At 34.4% G+C, this 16,939-nt stretch overlaps 1 protein-coding gene across 2 annotated transcripts in view; it reads left to right on the top strand.

Annotated features, from left to right (window-relative positions):
• Positions 1–15,877, top strand: part of PTEN (phosphatase and tensin homolog) — a 104,085-nt gene extending 88,208 nt beyond the window's left edge. Inside the window, exons 7-9 of one of the 2 annotated variants that reach the window (XM_023225219.2) lie at positions 4,831–4,997; positions 7,887–8,111; positions 12,431–15,877. In XM_023225219.2, the coding sequence (XP_023080987.1) occupies positions 4,831–4,997; positions 7,887–8,111; positions 12,431–12,616 (578 nt within the window). In that variant the 3' untranslated portion in view covers positions 12,617–15,877. The remainder of the gene's footprint in view (positions 1–4,830; positions 4,998–7,886; positions 8,112–12,430) is intronic. The other variant, XM_023225217.1, reaches the window with a different exon arrangement.
• Positions 15,878–16,939: the final 1,062 nt, after the last annotated feature.

The raw sequence follows: 16,939 nt of genomic DNA, 5'->3' as shown, positions 1-16,939 counted from the left end.
ATCTCTATAAGTCTACCTCAGTCATCCTGATCGTATTCTACTTCTCCAATGTTGTTTGTCAGATAGGTGTGATCATCATCATCAGATCTTTTCTATGTTCTTAGAGACAGATAACTTTATCAAAGACCAGAGTTTATTAGTATAGCATGTTAAATAAAGGCTTCTAAAGAGTCTCATTGATACTCTTTACATCTCAGTACAGTTTTTAAAACTGCTGAATGCAAGGTACTGGGCTGTTGTAAGTGACTGACAAAGGAATGTAACAGATTCATAGAGAAGGAAAAAGGAAGAAAAAACTCATTCTCTTCCTATAGTATTGATGTCAGTGTAAGAGCCAAGAGAAAGATATAAAGTATCATGGAGATATTAAGGGAGAGAAAACATTCACTTTAGTAGTCTTTCCTAATTTTCTAGTTTCCTCTTATGTACTATGATTTAATACTGTAGTAAAGCTTTAATAAAAAACCAGCTATATGTAATTAAGTGGGAGGTTGTGGGGCTAGGCACAAGGCTCACACCTGTAACCACAGCACTTTGGGAGGCTGAGGCAGGCGGATCACTCGATCTCAGGAGTTTGAGATCAGCCTGGGTAACAAGGTGAAACCCCATCTCTACTAAAAACACAAAAATTAGCTGGGCATGGTGGCGCGCACCTGTAGTCCCAGCTTCTCGGGAGACTGAGGCAGGAGAATCGCTTGAACCTGGGAGGCCAAGGTTGCAGTGAGCTGAGATCATGCCACTGCACTCCATCCTGGGCTTTGGAGCAAGACTTTGTCTTAGAAATAAATAAATAAAAATAAAATAAAATAAATGGGAGGTTCTGTGTATAAATTACAAATGCTACATTCAGAAAAGCTTTTGAAGGTTGTCAAACAGTTTCTTAAAGGAGGTTCACCAGCTCTTTATTGAACATTGGAAAAAACATATAGTTTAGATTGGCATTAAAACTGAAAGAAGTGGCCAGACGCAGTGACTCACACCTGTAATCCCAGCACTTTGGAAGGCCGAGGTGGACGGGTCACCTGAGGTCAGGAGTTCAAGACCAGCCTGGCCAACATGGTGAAACCCCAACTCTACTAAAAATACAAAAATTAGCCAGGCGTGGTGATGCGTGCCTGTAGTCCCAGGTACTTGGAAGGCTGAGGCAGGAGAATCGTTTGAAGCCGGAAGTTACAGTGAGCCGAGATTGCATCATTGCACTCCAGCCAGGGCAATAAGAGTAAGACTCCACATCAAAAAAAAAAAAAAAAAAAAAAGACTACTGAAAGAAGTATTACAGGCAATGGGAAATAGCTTGAGTTGAAGTGCAGCAGAAGGAAAAAGTTGGACAAGAATGTAGTGACAGATAATAGGTATGGAACGTATGACTGACTGTTAGAGGATCCTGAATGGGGGTAACAGACTTGATTTGATAAATACTGAGATGTCATGATAACACTTGAGGATTAAACCATGTTTTTAAGGACAGTTGTATGCAAAGTTATAATCGCAAGAGTAAAACATAGTGGAAAAGAAACTAGTAATAAAACTTGCCTTAATGCAGGTATGTTAAGACAATCAAATGGGATTTCATTAATTTTTTTTGCCATTTATAGCTAAAGATTTTTTAAAAGTTTTGATCCCAGTCAGGTGAAATAGTCACAGAAAGAAAGAAAAGTGAATCTGAGACTTGAAGACATTGATGTTGATATTTTGGTTTTAAACGTGTTTTAAATCTCGTAAAAGCGAGCTTCTCACATGACAATATTCAGTGGGTACTTGGGAGTATGGGTTCGAATCTAGGTAGGAGATATATCGATATTTTGGGCAACATCAGGAAAGGGAGAGTAGTTAAGCCTTTCATATAAATATGGTCTGGAGTTTGGGGATGGCAAGACTTGGAGGAAAGGAAGAAAAGGAGAGGGTGAGGATTGAGATAAGAATGGCAATTTGGGTTTAGGAAGAAGAGGAATCAATGAAGAAAACAGAGGTGGTGCTGAAAAATACAGCATCTTCTGTAGGGATTGGCAGCTTTTTCTTACTTGATTTTTATCTTAATATTTCTAAGTGATAGAAAAAGTTACTATACTCTAGACATTTAACAGGGTTAAAAATGTTACTGAAAGATGATCAGTGTGGTTTTCATTCAAGACTATAACAATATGTATATATCCAAGGAAATTTAATTCTGACTTTAAAAAATTGTTTTACTTGTATAAATTTAGGGACACAAGTGTAATTTGTTACATGTATAGATTGTGTAGTGGTCAAGTCAGGGCTTTTAGGGTGTCCATCATCTGAATAATATACATTGTACCCATTAAGTAATTTCTCATCATTATCTCCTCTCCCTTTCAAGTCTCCACTATCTCCCATTCTCTGCATTCTGATTTTCATTTTCTAGGTGTATTAGGTTGTTTTTGCGTTGCTATAAAGAAATACTTGAGACTGAGTATTAAACAGGTTTAACCTGTTTTCTTTATAAATTCTTCTTTAATTGGCTCATGGTTCTGCACGCTGTACAGAAAGCATAGCAGCATCTGCTTCTGGGGAGGCCTCAAGAAGCCTCCAATCATGGCTGAAGGCAAAAGGGGAGCATGGTGAGAATGGGAGCAAGAAAGAGAAGGAGTGGTGGGGAGAAGGTGCCACCCACTTTTAAATGCCAGCTCACTTATCACCAAGAGGATGGCCCAAGCCATTCATGTGGGATCTGCCCCCATGATTCAAGCACCTTCCACCAGGCCCCACCTCTAGCATTGGGGTTACAATTCAACCTGAGATTTGGGAGGGAAAGATATCCAGACTATATCACTAGGTCTGGATCTCGTTGTTTATTTTTTGGAACATATTCAGTCATATACGAGGATATATATTGTAGAAGTCCACAGAACCATACTAATATTGGACTTCTGCTTGGTTAGGTCTTATTTATCTGAAACATGATATTCATATTGTAGAGAAGATTATTTTCTTTAGTGATTGAGGAAATCTTTACTACTTATAAATTTTTATATAATACTAAAATATTTGAAGATGTACATTTTAGATGTAGTTTAATTGAAACCTGGAAATACTATTAATTTGCTTTTTAAAGTCCTAAAATCAGGGTTATCAGATTCTGAATTAATGGAGTTTAAAAAGATTACAAGGCAGTTTTGCAATTTTATTCTGATTAATTTTATCACAGCTTTGGAATCCTACTTTGTTTATTTGCTTCTTCAAGTTAGATTTCCCAGTGAAATTTCAGTATCACATAAAGTCTTATGAAATGGCCCATTGCACTTTGAACTTTGAGTCAAGGAAGTGAAATTTATTGATGGATTGTTGGTGTAATATTTCTCCTGTTTGTGGTAGCTTTTTCAAATAATGTATCTTAGAAGACCATGTTAGAATAACCTGCATGCTTTTGTCAAACATATTAATTATGCGATTGCTGATAGTGCTTTAAATATTACATAGAAATAGTAGTAGGTGTTTACTAAACTGGAAATTTCATATAACTTGGTTTAGCTTTTGCCTTGTTCTCAGTCACATTGATAAAAATGTAAGACTTTTGTTTATCTTTTAGAATAATGACACCTTTTGGTGCTGAGAATTTTGTGTTTGTTATATATATACATAATATAAATATAAAATATATTTAAATATAATATTTCTCATAACTTTATGTAAGCTTGTGTTTCTCTTTCTCTGTAATCTTGGCATGTTTTCTTCAAATGGCACTTCATAACCTCCTAAGGTTAATAAATTTCTTTGTAATGGACTTTTGTTTTCTAATTCCTCAGCGTATGACAAATGAATTATACTTTGTCAAATTATTTAGGTAACTTTAAGTTTTTGATGTCCTGGGATCATAACATTCATCAGTCTTTAATTTCTGTCATTAAGGTCATTAGCTATAAATGAATTTATGAGTAGATTTAAAAAATAAAACATATAATCTTTCCCTTAACACACTTTCCCACCATTTGGTTGAATTGCTAGTGTAAAAGCATGATAAATTTTGAGAAGTTATATTTTACCAGTTACTTTATTTTTTACCAGTTATTTAAAACAGACATGAGCCAAAGCCAGAATACTTGTTAATGAAAATGAGATGTTTTGGAGGAAAGGGAGGTTGTGCTGCAGTTTTTACTTGAACTCTGTTGCATTTCTTTACAGAAATTTCAAATCTCTTGTTTCCTGTTTCTTATGATGGTGGCATTATATATCTTTAAAATGTGATCTATAGGTAAAATGAATGATGGTTAATTTTTTTTATAAATATTTAGACGTGTTTTTGAAATTTATTATAACATTGTTATAGGTTTTATCCTCTTTCTCTTGTGAACATGTACTAATTTATGTTTTGGGATCTTTGCCACATGCTAGAGACTTCAGAATACTATAGCAAATATCTGTCTTATGTTTTAAATTTTTTCCTGACCACTGCCTGTTGATACCTGTCTTAAAAGTTATTTTGATGTTGTTCACAAATGTACCAGATAATTATTTCATCGTTTTTAATGCTTAAAGTTTTTATATTAGGATTTTTAGTATGATTTTAATGTTAAAGTTTTGAAGTTATTCTGCCGCTAAAAGTCTAATCTTGGGACTTACTATTCATGAAACAGAAATTGACTTTTATACAAGTAATAGGACCTTATTTTGAAGGTTCAAACTGGAGAAAATCTTACATTTTTTCTATTTCTATTTCATTTATTTCCATTGATTTGCTTTAGATCAAGATTGCAGATGCAGAATCCATATTTTGTGAATATTGCTGATATTAATCATTAAAATCACTTTTGACAGTTTGACAGTTAAAGGCATTTCCTGTGAAATGATACTAGTATGTATTTAACCGTGCAGATCCTCAGTTTGTGGTCTGCCAGCTAAAGGTGAAGATATATTCCTCCAATTCAGGCCCCACACGACGGGAAGACAAGTTCATGTACTTTGAGTTCCCTCAGCCGTTACCTGTGTGTGGTGATATCAAAGTAGAATTCTTCCACAAACAGAACAAGATGCTAAAAAAGGTTGGTACTTTACTTTTATTGGGAGAAATATCCAAAATACAGACAGATTAAAAGCTATATTTTATTTTATGACATGTAAGGAACTATAATTTATTTTCTATTAGATATGCAGGTGTTTTGCTTACTCTGGCATTGGTGAGACACTATAAGGGTAAAGAATCCTATTTGAAGGAAGAGGCCTTACGGCATTGGAACATGAGAGGAATTTTCCTTAACAAGGATGGTTAACTGGGAAGAAATTAGCATGGGACCAAGATTTTAAAAATTTTGGTCTATAGTAGAAATGAGATCTGTTCTGTGTTCTTACATAGTGACACAAACCACTTTTACTCCATTTTGGCTTATGTTGTCTTTTTCTTCCCCCCCCCTTTTTTTTTCCTTTTTGTTAGAGACAGGGTCTCGTTCTATTGCCCAGGCTGAGTAGCTAAGACTACAAGCATGTGCCACGACACCCAGCTAATTTTTTTTATTTTTATTTTTGTAGGGAAAGGGTCTCATTGTGTTGCCCAGGCTAGTCTCAAACTCCTGGGCACAAGCAGTCCTCATGCTTCGGCATCCCAAAGTGTTGGAATTATAGGAGTGAGCCATCATGCCTGGCCTTATATTTCTTAAGACTTGATTATTTTCTATTTAGCTTCTGTGAATTTACTGACTAGTTTTTTAACTAGGAGAGAAATCAGGATGAAGAGGAAGTAATAAAGAATGAAAGCATGGTATTTAAATGTGCAGGTTAAGAAAGTTAATCAAGTTTGAATTTGATTGACCTGTATTTAGAGAAGGCAATGACTTAGTTTAAAACCAACTACTGGCCCAGCGCGGTGGCTCACGCCTGTAATTCCAGCACTTTGGGAGGCTGAGGCAGGCAGATCACCTGAGGTCAGGAGTTCGAGACCAGCCTGGTCAACATGGTAAAACCCTGTCTCTACTAAAAATACAAAAAACTCAGCCGGGTATGGTGGCAGGTGCCTGTTATCCCAGCTACTCAGGAGGATTGAGGCAGGAGAATAGCTTGAACCCAAGAGGTGGAGGTTGCATGAGCCAAGAATGCATGGTTGCACTCCAGCCTGGGCAACAAGAGTGAAACTCTGTCTCAAAAAAAAGGGAAAAAAAAAACAAAAACCAACTGTCTTCATTTAAAATATTAAATGTGTATATTTAAAGTGAGACTAAGGTGCAACATTTTTAGATAGTAATGAAGAAAAGCACTAAATTTGTATTGTTGCTGTATTGTTGCTGCCTTGTTAAACATACTAGATAGCATATTGCTAATCTTTAAACATTCTCAATAATAGGATATATTTAGTTTTTCTGATTTTTAGCTTTTCTTTTGAAATAAAATAAGAGGAAGTTTCATTTACTGCACAATTTTAAATGCTGCTTTGACATAGCAGAAGAAATATAATTTCCTTTATCCAGAATCCAAGTAGCTGGAAAAAAAAAAATCAAAATATACTGAACATCTTTTTTTAAACCAGAAACCCATTTCCTATCATCTGTACAAATAAAAGTTAAATATATCTCAATAGCTTTGAAAAATTATTTTTTGATAATCCAGGAAGTATTAACAACTATTTTAAAATTAAGATAACTGGTAATTTTTATTTTGCTTTCCAAAATAGGCACCTACATCATCATCTCTGCATACCTTTAAGAATTTACTAATTCTTATTTCCCTTCATCTGTACTTTAACACCTGCAAAACTGAAGGTTAAATACTTATGATTTACTTGTTCATCCTTGACTACACAAATTTCCATTTTATTGATTTTCCCTGCCTTATTTAAGAATATGCTGTGATTAAAACAGACAAAAAGTTTTAGTATAATCCATATATATACATATATATATATATATATATATATATGGAATTCACTTTTTTGTTATTTAAATATTATTAGCTTATTTTCTTCTAATTCTAAGTAAAATACAATTACTGGCTGAAATAATTGAAATAAGCAAAAAAAAATTTAAAGACTTGTAAACAAGGTTACTTTGTCAGGTACTGTTAAAAGATGCAATAAAATTTAAGACATAATATCCTTAAAGATCTTATTTTCTAGGGGAAAAAAACTTTTAAGATAAATTAGAATAAAAGATTTAAATGGCATTTTAAGGTACCAATAAGATGACACAAGGCTGTACATCATTAATTGCCAAATTATTTATACAGGCCAGATTTCTGTGTTGGTCAATAGAGGTTTAAAGTGATGAACTTCTGTTGTGGTTTTTTATTGAGAAGGTATTATCTTATTAGAAGTGATTTTTTTAAGAACAAGCGTTTTATAACATCAAAAGAAATCAGTAGTACTCTTCCCTATCCCCTCATATTTATTCTGAAAGTATTCAAGCATTATATTGTCATGTAAGAAACTGGAGCTTCTCATGTTTGTATTGCTGTAGAAGTAAACATGTATTTGTGGTGTGTCATCAGGGAAGTTGCTCTCACCTTCCGAGAACTTTTGTTAAAGTAAATCTTAGAATAGGTAGCTCATTTGAAAAGTAGAAGAAATTAAATCCATATCTGAATTTTGTTTTTATATGTACGTACACATAAACTAAAAACATATTTAAAGCTAGTATTAGACTAGAAAAGAGGTTTTTTTACTTAAAAATTTAAGACAAAAGTAATTTATCTTAGATCTTGTGAGATTGTATTTTTGGTTTAAAATTTGAGTGCCGAAAAATCATGTGAATGAAAATGCAACAGATAACTCAAGATTGTCTTATAATAGTCTTTGTGTTTACCTTTATTCCGAATATCAAATGATAGTTTATTTTGTTAACATTTTGGCAAATGTTTAACATAGGTGACATATTTTCTTTTTTAAAAAAATAAAACATTAATTAAAATATGTCATTTCATTTCTTTTTCTTTTTTTTTTTTTTTAGGACAAAATGTTTCACTTTTGGGTAAATACATTCTTCATACCAGGACCAGAGGAAACCTCAGAAAAAGTAGAAAATGGAAGTCTATGTGATCAAGAAATTGATAGCATTTGCAGTATAGAGCGTGCAGATAATGACAAGGAATATCTAGTACTTACTTTAACAAAAAATGATCTTGACAAAGCAAATAAAGACAAAGCCAACCGATACTTTTCTCCAAATTTTAAGGTCAGTTAAATTAAACATTTTGTGGGGGTTGGTGACTTGTATGTGTGTGATGTGTGTTTAATTCTAGGAGTACAGCTGATGAAGAACTTGCTTGACAAGTTTTTTAATTATGTATTATTTAGAAGCCATGTTTACATAGCAGTAACATTAAAGTTTCTAATAAAATACCCAATGTACACAGAGTCAAAAAAGCTGCAATTTTCCTTTTCCCAATTCTTTGTTGTCGTTTGGTAAAATCTGGTGAAAAGGTACGGGAGGGGGGCTAAATGACTGTGATATGAAGTAGGAATGGGAGAGGAAAGAAATGGATGGGAACTCAGTCATTTGGGAATGATTGATATGGAATGTTTTTACTGCTTCCACTCCTGTCTCCCTTCCAATTTATTCTCAACACCTCAGAGTGATCTTAAAAATAGACTTGATTGTGTCACTTCTGTTTACATTTTATAAAGACCTTGTGTGTGTGTTTTTTTTTTTTTTTTTTTTTACCATGACCTACAAGGACCAGCATAATTTAGCACAGGCCTACCTCCTACATCAGCACTAATTACCTTCTCTCTTTGCTTCTTGAGATTCAGTCATACTGGTCTCTCTTCAGTTCTTCAAAATGCTAAGCTTCTGCCTCTAGTCTTTCCAGTTCTTTTCCTTCTCCCGGTACCTTGTCATCTCAGCCTTTTCCCCCAACCTTCACATAGCTATCTTCATATTTCCAGCCTTAGCTTCAATCTCATATTCTCTGAAGGTCTCTGATTGTCCTCCCGTTATTCTTTTTTTTTAAAATCCTATTTCCTTATATTGTGTCTTACAATTATTTGGTTTGTTTCATTTTTGTCTATATGTGTTTATACATAGGTATATATATCTACTTATAGACAAGAATTCTTCAGATTAAAAAAATCTGATTTGTAAACATTCCCAAATGGTTTGCCATTTTTTCCTTCCCCTTTCCTATTTCTTGTTCTACCTGATTTTCCCCTGTTCATTCACCACACTCTTTTCTTTCTCTTTTTTACTCTGTCTTAATTTGTCATTCAATTTTTATAACATGTAACAAATCTAACTGTAGTTTCTGAGTTTTAAGAATATTGCTAGTAATACTTCACCTGTAATCCCAGCACTTTGGGAGGCTGAGGCAGGCAGAGCACTTGAGGCCAGGAGTTTAAGACCAGCCAGGCCAATATGGCGAAACCCCGTCTGCACTAAAAATACAAAAATTAGCTAGGCGTGGTGTCACACACCTGTAATCCCAACTACTTGGGAGGCTGAGGCACAAGAATTGCCTGAGCCTGGGAGGTGGAGGTTGCAGTGAGCCGAGATCACACCAGTGCACGTGCACTTCAGCGACACAGCAAGACTCTGTCTTAAAAAAAAAAAAAGAAAGAAATATATATATATATATGTTTGTATATTGGTTGTAATAGTAATACTTAAAAAAAAGTAAAGGGGCCCCTACACGTTTTAAATGAAAATAGATCTAACGTTAAATGCCTTTAGCTCTTAAATTTTTCTAAGTGTTTAGAAGTTTCCCTTTCTAAAAAATTTTAACATATAATAATTGTACATATTTATGGGATACAGAGTGATATTTTCCTGTATGCAGTGTGTGATGATCAAATCAGGATAATGAGCGTATGGATCACCTCAAACATTTGTCATTTGTTTGAGTTGGGAACATTCAAAATTCTGTTTTCTAGCTATTTGAAAATATACCGTAAATTATTGTTCACTAGTTACAGTTCTATAGAATGCTATAATTTATTCCTCCTGTCTATAATTTTTTATCTTTTAACCAACATCTGCCTGTCCTCCCCTACCTCTCCCTTTCCCAGCCTCTAATAACCACACTCCTATGAGCTCAACTTTTTTAGCTCCCATATATGAGTGAGAACATACAGTATTTATCTTTCTGTACCTGACTTATTTTACTTGACATCATGTCCTCCGGGCTAGACATTCTCTTTAGAATCCACAGGTTTCCTTTCTTTTCTCTCAGTCTGCCTTTTGCTCAACCATTTATTTAAAATGTCTTTTTCCTTTTAGTTTTATTGTTTTCTGTTTCAGTATTGCAAGACATTTTATATTTGTGACTACAAATAAAAACTCTCTGTTATTAGTGAACAAATACAATGTCATACAGTGGTAAGTGCTATAAAAAATAGAGACAGGATAGAGAGTAATCTTGGTTTGTGTGTTTTTTGTTTTTTAGCTAGGATGATTAGAGAAGGCCCAACCAAGCAAATAACATTTAAGCAGAGGCTTAAATCATGAATGAGTTATACAAATATCTGGGAAAAGAGGGAAGAGTAGAGATGCAGAAGCCCTTAGACAAGAATTAGCTTGGTATATTTGAAGAGTGGATATGTCATTTTGACTAAAACAGAGTGGACAAGAAAACCAGTCCAAGTGTAAAGATACTAGTATGTGTTTAGCATAGGAAGGATGTAATCTGAATTGTGTGTTTAATATTCCCTGTGTTAATGCTTTCAAAACATAGACGAGTGAGGCAAGTAGGGAGAAGGGGTAATAATGGAAGCTGGGAGATTAGTTAAGAGGCACTTGACCATCCTGGCTAACACGGTGAAACCCCATCTCTACTAAAAATACAAAAAATTAGCCAGGCATGGTGGCGGGCACCTGTAGTCCCAGCTGCTCGGGAGGCTGAGGCAGGAGAATGGCGTGAACCTGGGAGGCGGAGCTTGCAGTGAACTGAGATCGCACCACTGCACTCCAGCCTGGGCGACAGAGCGAGAGTCCATCTCAAAAAGAAAAAAAAAAGAGGCATTTGAATAGTTTAGTAAAGGTGAGAGATGATGTTTGCTTCTTGTTGTCCCTCACTGCGTAGAATAGCGGCAGTGAAGGGTAACAAGAAGCTGTCAGATTAACTTGAGTTTACTGATGCGGTGGATGTTGGTTGTAAGAGAAGAATTGATAATGACTCTTAGATAATAGAGGAGGGGCTGTCAATATAATATAATGAAGAAGGGATTTGAAGTCAGATCTGATTTAAATCTCACATCCGCTACCTACTATTAATAGATATGTAGCCTTTAACAAGTTCCCTAACCTTTCTTCCCTAACAAGTTAGCTACCTCCCCTTGGAAATGGAAATACCTAACATGTAGGGTTGTTTTGACAGTTATTTTCACTAGGCATGTAAAGGCCCTTGGCTCTCTGTTTAGACCACTGTATTATGTTAATATCTCTCTCTTTCCTCCCTTTAGGTAAAGTTTTTAGGGCTAATAAATCCCAGTATCAATGTTGATCAGTAGTTTGTGTCTGTGTAGTGTTGTTTATATCAAAAACTACATTGAAGCTGGGCACAGTGGCTAATGCCTAAAATCCCAACCTTTGGGAAGCCAAGGTGGGCAGATCACCTGAACTAAGGAGTTTGAGACCAGCCTGGGCAACATGGTGAAATCCTGTCTCTACAAAAAATATAAAAGCTAGCTGGGTGTAGTGGCATACACCCGTAGTCCCAGCTACTTGGGAGGCTGAGGTGGGAGAATCACTTGATCCTGGGAGTTTGAGCCTGCAGTGAGCTGTGAAGATGCCACTGCACCCTAGTCTGGGTGACAGAGCAAGACCCTATCTCTAAAAAAAAAAAAACCAGAAAGAAATACATTGATTTTTCTCATAGGTAGTAAGAGAAACATTCTCTTTGAACTCAGTCATTTGTGAATTGAATTTTATAATGCAAAGGCTATATTATGTAAACTATTGATGACTTTCAATCTGCATTTGTTTTATAGAATTATTTAGTTAATGTTTGCAGCTTATATTAAAAAATAAAATTGAGGTTGGGTGTGGTGGCTCACACCTGTAATCCCAGCACTTTGGGAGGCTGAGGTAGGTAGATTGCCTGAGCTCAGGAGTTTGAGATCAGCCTGGACAACATGATGAAACCCCATTTCTACTACAATACAAAAAATTAGCTGGGTGTGGTGGTGTGCACCTGTAGCCCTAGCTGTTCGGGATGCTAAGGCATGAGAATTGCTTGAACCTGGGAGGCAGAGGTTGCAGTGAGCCGAGATCATGCCACTGCACTCCAGCCTGGCAACAGAGCAAGACTGTCTCCAGAAATAAAAATAAATAAATTGTATTAACATCCTGATAGTTTATCTGTTCAGTACCTAGCAAGAAAGAAAATGTTGAACATCTCAATAAGAAGAGGGTCATTTAAAAGACTTTTTCAAGATCATGTTTGTTACAGTGCTGTTCATCTGCAAAATGGAATAAAAAAATCTGTTAAAATATATTTCACTAAATAGTTTAAGATGAGTCATATTTGTGGGTTTTCATTTTAAATTTTCTTTCTCTAGGTGAAGCTGTACTTCACAAAAACAGTAGAGGAGCCGTCAAATCCAGAGGCTAGCAGTTCAACTTCTGTAACACCAGATGTTAGTGACAATGAACCTGATCATTATAGATATTCTGATACCACTGACTCTGATCCAGAGAATGAACCTTTTGATGAAGATCAGCATACACAAATTACAAAAGTCTGAATTTTTTTTTATCAAGAGGGATAAAATACCATGAAAACAAACTTGAATAAACTGAAAATGGACCTTTTTTTTTTTTAATGGCAATAGGACATTGTGTCAGATTACCAGTTATAGGAACAATTCTCTTTTCCTGACCAATCTTGTTTTACCCTATACATCCACAGGGTTTTGACACTTGTTGTCCAGTTGAAAAAAGGTTGTGTAGCTGTGTCATGTATATACCTTTTTGTGTCAAAAGGACATTTAAAATTCAATTAGGATTAATAAAGATGGCACTTTCCAATTTTATTCCAGTTTTATAAAAAGTGGAGACAGACTGATGTGTATACGTAGGAATTTTTTCCTTTTGTGTTCTGTCACCAACTGAAGTGGCTAAATACTGGTTCACATCCTACCCCTTTGCACTTGTGGCAACAGATAAGTTTGCAGTTGGCTAAGAGAAGTTTCTGAAGGGTTTTGCTACATTCTAATGCATGTATTTGGGTTAGGGGAATGGAGGGAATGCTCAGAAAGGAAATATATTTTATGCTGGACTCTGGACAATATACCATCTCCAGCTATTTACACACACCTTTCTTTAGCATGCTACAGTTATTAATCTGGACATTCGAGGAATTGGCCGCTGTCACTGCTTGTTGTTTGCGCATTTTTTTTAAAAGCATATTGGTGCTAGAAAAGGCAGCTAAAGGAAGTGAATCTGTATTGGGGTACAGGAATGAACCTTCTGCAACATCTTAAGATCCACAAATGAAGGGATATAAAGATAATGTCATAGATAAGAAACACAGCAACAATGACTTAACCATATAAATGTGGAGGCTATCAACAAAGAATGGGCTTGAAACATTATAAAAATTGACAATGATTTATTAAATATGTTTTCTCAATTGTAACGACTTCTCCATCTCCTGTGTAATCAAGGCCAGTGCTAAAAGTCAGATGCTATTAGTACCTACATCAGTCAACAACTTACACTTATTTTATTAGTTTTCAATCATATACCTGCTGTGGATGCTTCATGTGCTGCCTGCAAGCTTCTTTTTTCTCATTAAATATAAAATATTTTGTAATGCTGCACAGAAATTTTCAATTTGAGATTCTACAGTAAGCGTTTTTTCTTTGAAGATTTATGATGCACTTAATAGCTGTCAGCTGTTCCACCATTTTGACCTTACACATTCTATTACAATGAGTTTTGCAGTTTTGCACATTTTTTAAATATCATTAACTGTTAGGGAATTTTACTTGAATACTGAATACATATAATGTTTATATAAAAAAGGACATTTGTGTTAAAAAGGAAATTAGAGTTGCAGTAAACTTTCAACGCTGCACAAAAGAAAAAAAGGACATTTGATTTTTCAGTAGAAATTGTCCTACATGTGCTTTATTGATTTGCTATTGAAAGAATAGGGTTTTGTTTTTTTTTTTTTAATGTGCAGTGTTGAATCATTTCTTCATAGTGCTACCCCGAGTTGGGACTACGGCTTCAATTTCACTTCTTAAAAAATTTTGTCATATATTTGATATGCCCAGACTGCATACGATTTTAAGTGGAGTACAACTACTATTGTAAAGCTAATGTGAAGATACTATTAAAAAGGATTTTTTTCCCAGAAATTTGGTGTCTTCAAATTATACCTTCACCTTGACGTTTGAATATCCAGCCATGATATTTCTTAATGATATAAAATTCCATTTTCAATAACTTATTGGTGCTGAAATTGTTCACTAGCTGTGGTCTGACCTAGTTAATTTACAAATACAGATTGAATAGGACCTACTAGAGCAGCATTTATAGAGTTTGATGGCAAATAGATTAGGCAGAACTTCATCTAAAATATTCTTAGTAAATAATGTTGACATGTTTTCCATACCTTGTCAGTTTCATTCAACAATTTTTAAATTTTTAACAAAGCTCTTAAGATTTACACATTTATATTTAAACATTGATGAGTATTGATTGATTGCTCCTAAGTTAAATTGGTAAAGTTAGAGACAAGTATTCCTAACACCTCACCATTGAAATTTATATGCCACCTTGTCTTTCATAAAAGCTGAAAATTGTTACCTAAAATGAAAATCAACTTCATGTTTTGAAGATAGTTATAAATATTATTCTTGTTACAATTTTGGGCACCGCATATTAAAACATTTATTGTTCCAATATGTAACATGGAGGGCCAGGTCGTAAATAATGACATTATAATAGGCTTTTGCACTGTTATTATTTTTCCTTTGGAATGTGAAGGTCTGAATGAGGGTTTTGATTTTGAATGTTTCAATGTTTTTGAGAAGCCTTGCTTACATTTTATGGTGTAGTCATTGGAAATGGAAAAATGGCATTATATATATTATATATATAAATATATATTATACATACTCTCCTTACTTTATTTCAGTTACCATCCCCATAGAATTTGACAAGAATTGCTATGACTGAAAGGTTTTCGAGTCCTAATTAAAACTTTATTTATGGCAGTATTCATAATTAGCCTGAAATGCATTCTGTAGGTAATCTCTGAGTTTCTGGAATGTTTTCTTAGACTTTTTGGATGTGCAGCAGCTTACATGTCTGAAGTTACTTGAAGGCATCACTTTTAAGAAAGCTTACAATTGGGCCCTGTACCATCCCAAGTCCTTTGTAGCTCCTCTTGAACATGTTTGCCATACTTTTAAAAGGGTAGTTGAATAAATAGCGTCACCATTCTTTGCTGTGGCACAGGTTATAAACTTAAGTGGAGTTTACCGGCAGCATCAAATGTTTCAGCTTTAAAAAATTAGGGTACAAGTTTAATGTTTAGTTATAGAAATTTTGTGCAATATGTTCATAACGATGGCTGTGGTTGCCACAAAGTGCCTCGTTTACCTTTAAATACTGTTAATGTGTCATGCATGCAGATGGAAGGGGTGGAACTGTGCACTAAAGTGGGGGCTTTAACTGTAGTGTTTGGCAGAGTTGCCTTCTACCTGCCAGTTCAAAAGTTCAACCTGTTTTCATATAGAATATATATACTAAAAAATTTCAGTCTGTTAAACAGCCTTACTCAATTCAGCCTCTTCAGATACTCTTGTGCTGTGCAGCAGTGGCTCTGTGTGTAAATGCTATGCACTGAGGATACACAAAAATACCAATATGATGTGTACAGGATAATGCCTCATCCCAATCAGATGTCCATTTGTTATTGTGTTTGTTAACAACCCTTTATCTCTTAGTGTTATAAACTCCACTTAAAACTGATTAAAGTCTCATTCTTGTCATTGTGTGGGTGTTTTATTAAATGAGAGTTTATAATTCAAATTGCTTAAATCCATTGAAGTTTTAATTTATGGGCAGCCAAATGTGAATAAAAAGCTTTCAGTTTTTTTTTCCTGCTGTCCTTCAAAGCCTACTGTTAAAAAAAAAAAAAAAATATGACCTGGGAGTAGAGTATCTATCTACTCATGTTTAATTAAGAAAAACACTTAATTTTTAGGGCTTTAGTCATCACTTCATAAATTGTATAAATGCATTAAATAGCATTCTAGTCCTGAAAAAGTTCAAGATTCTTGGAAAATTGTGCATATTTTTATTAGGCCAGATGTTTGAAGATAATTCCCCAGAATGGATTTGATACTTTAGTTTCAATTTTGTGGCTTTTCTCTATTATTCTGTACTCTGCCATCAGCATATGGAAAGCTTCATCTACTCATCATGACTTGTGCCATATAAAAATTGATATTTTGGAATATTCTAAAGGACTTTTTGTACTTGAATTTAATCATGTTGTTTCTAATATTCTTAAAAGCTTGAAGACTAAAGCATATCCTTTCAACAAAGCATAGTAAGGTAATAAAGTGTAGTTTGTACAAGTGTTTAAAAAAAGTAGACAATGTTACAGTGGGACTTATTTCAAGTTTACATTTTCTCCATGTAATTTTTTAAAAAGTAAATGAAAAATGTGCAATAATGTAAAATATGAAGTGTATGTGTACACACATTTTATTTTTAGGTATCTTAGGTATACGTATGGCTGAAAACTATACTGGAGTCTAAAAGTATTCTAATTTATAAGAAGATATTTTGGTGATGTTTGAAAAATAGAAATGTACTAGTTTTGTTTTTGTATCATGTCCTTAGTATGTTGTAATATGAGCTGGCTTGGTTCAGTAAATGCCATCACCATTTCCATTGAGAATTTAAAACTCACCAGTGTTTAATATGCAGGCTTCCAAAGGCTTATGAAAAAAATCAAGACCCTTAAATCTAGTTAATTTGCTGCTAACATAAAACTCTTTTGTTTCTTTTATTTTTGCCAGATAATTAGACACACATCTAAAGCT

This window comes from Piliocolobus tephrosceles, chromosome 9 (genome assembly GCF_002776525.5).
Source record: "Piliocolobus tephrosceles isolate RC106 chromosome 9, ASM277652v3, whole genome shotgun sequence".
Classification (NCBI taxonomy): Eukaryota; Metazoa; Chordata; class Mammalia; order Primates; family Cercopithecidae; genus Piliocolobus; species Piliocolobus tephrosceles.
Note: the sequence above shows the minus strand (reverse complement) of the source record. Positions and strands in the feature narration are given on the sequence as shown.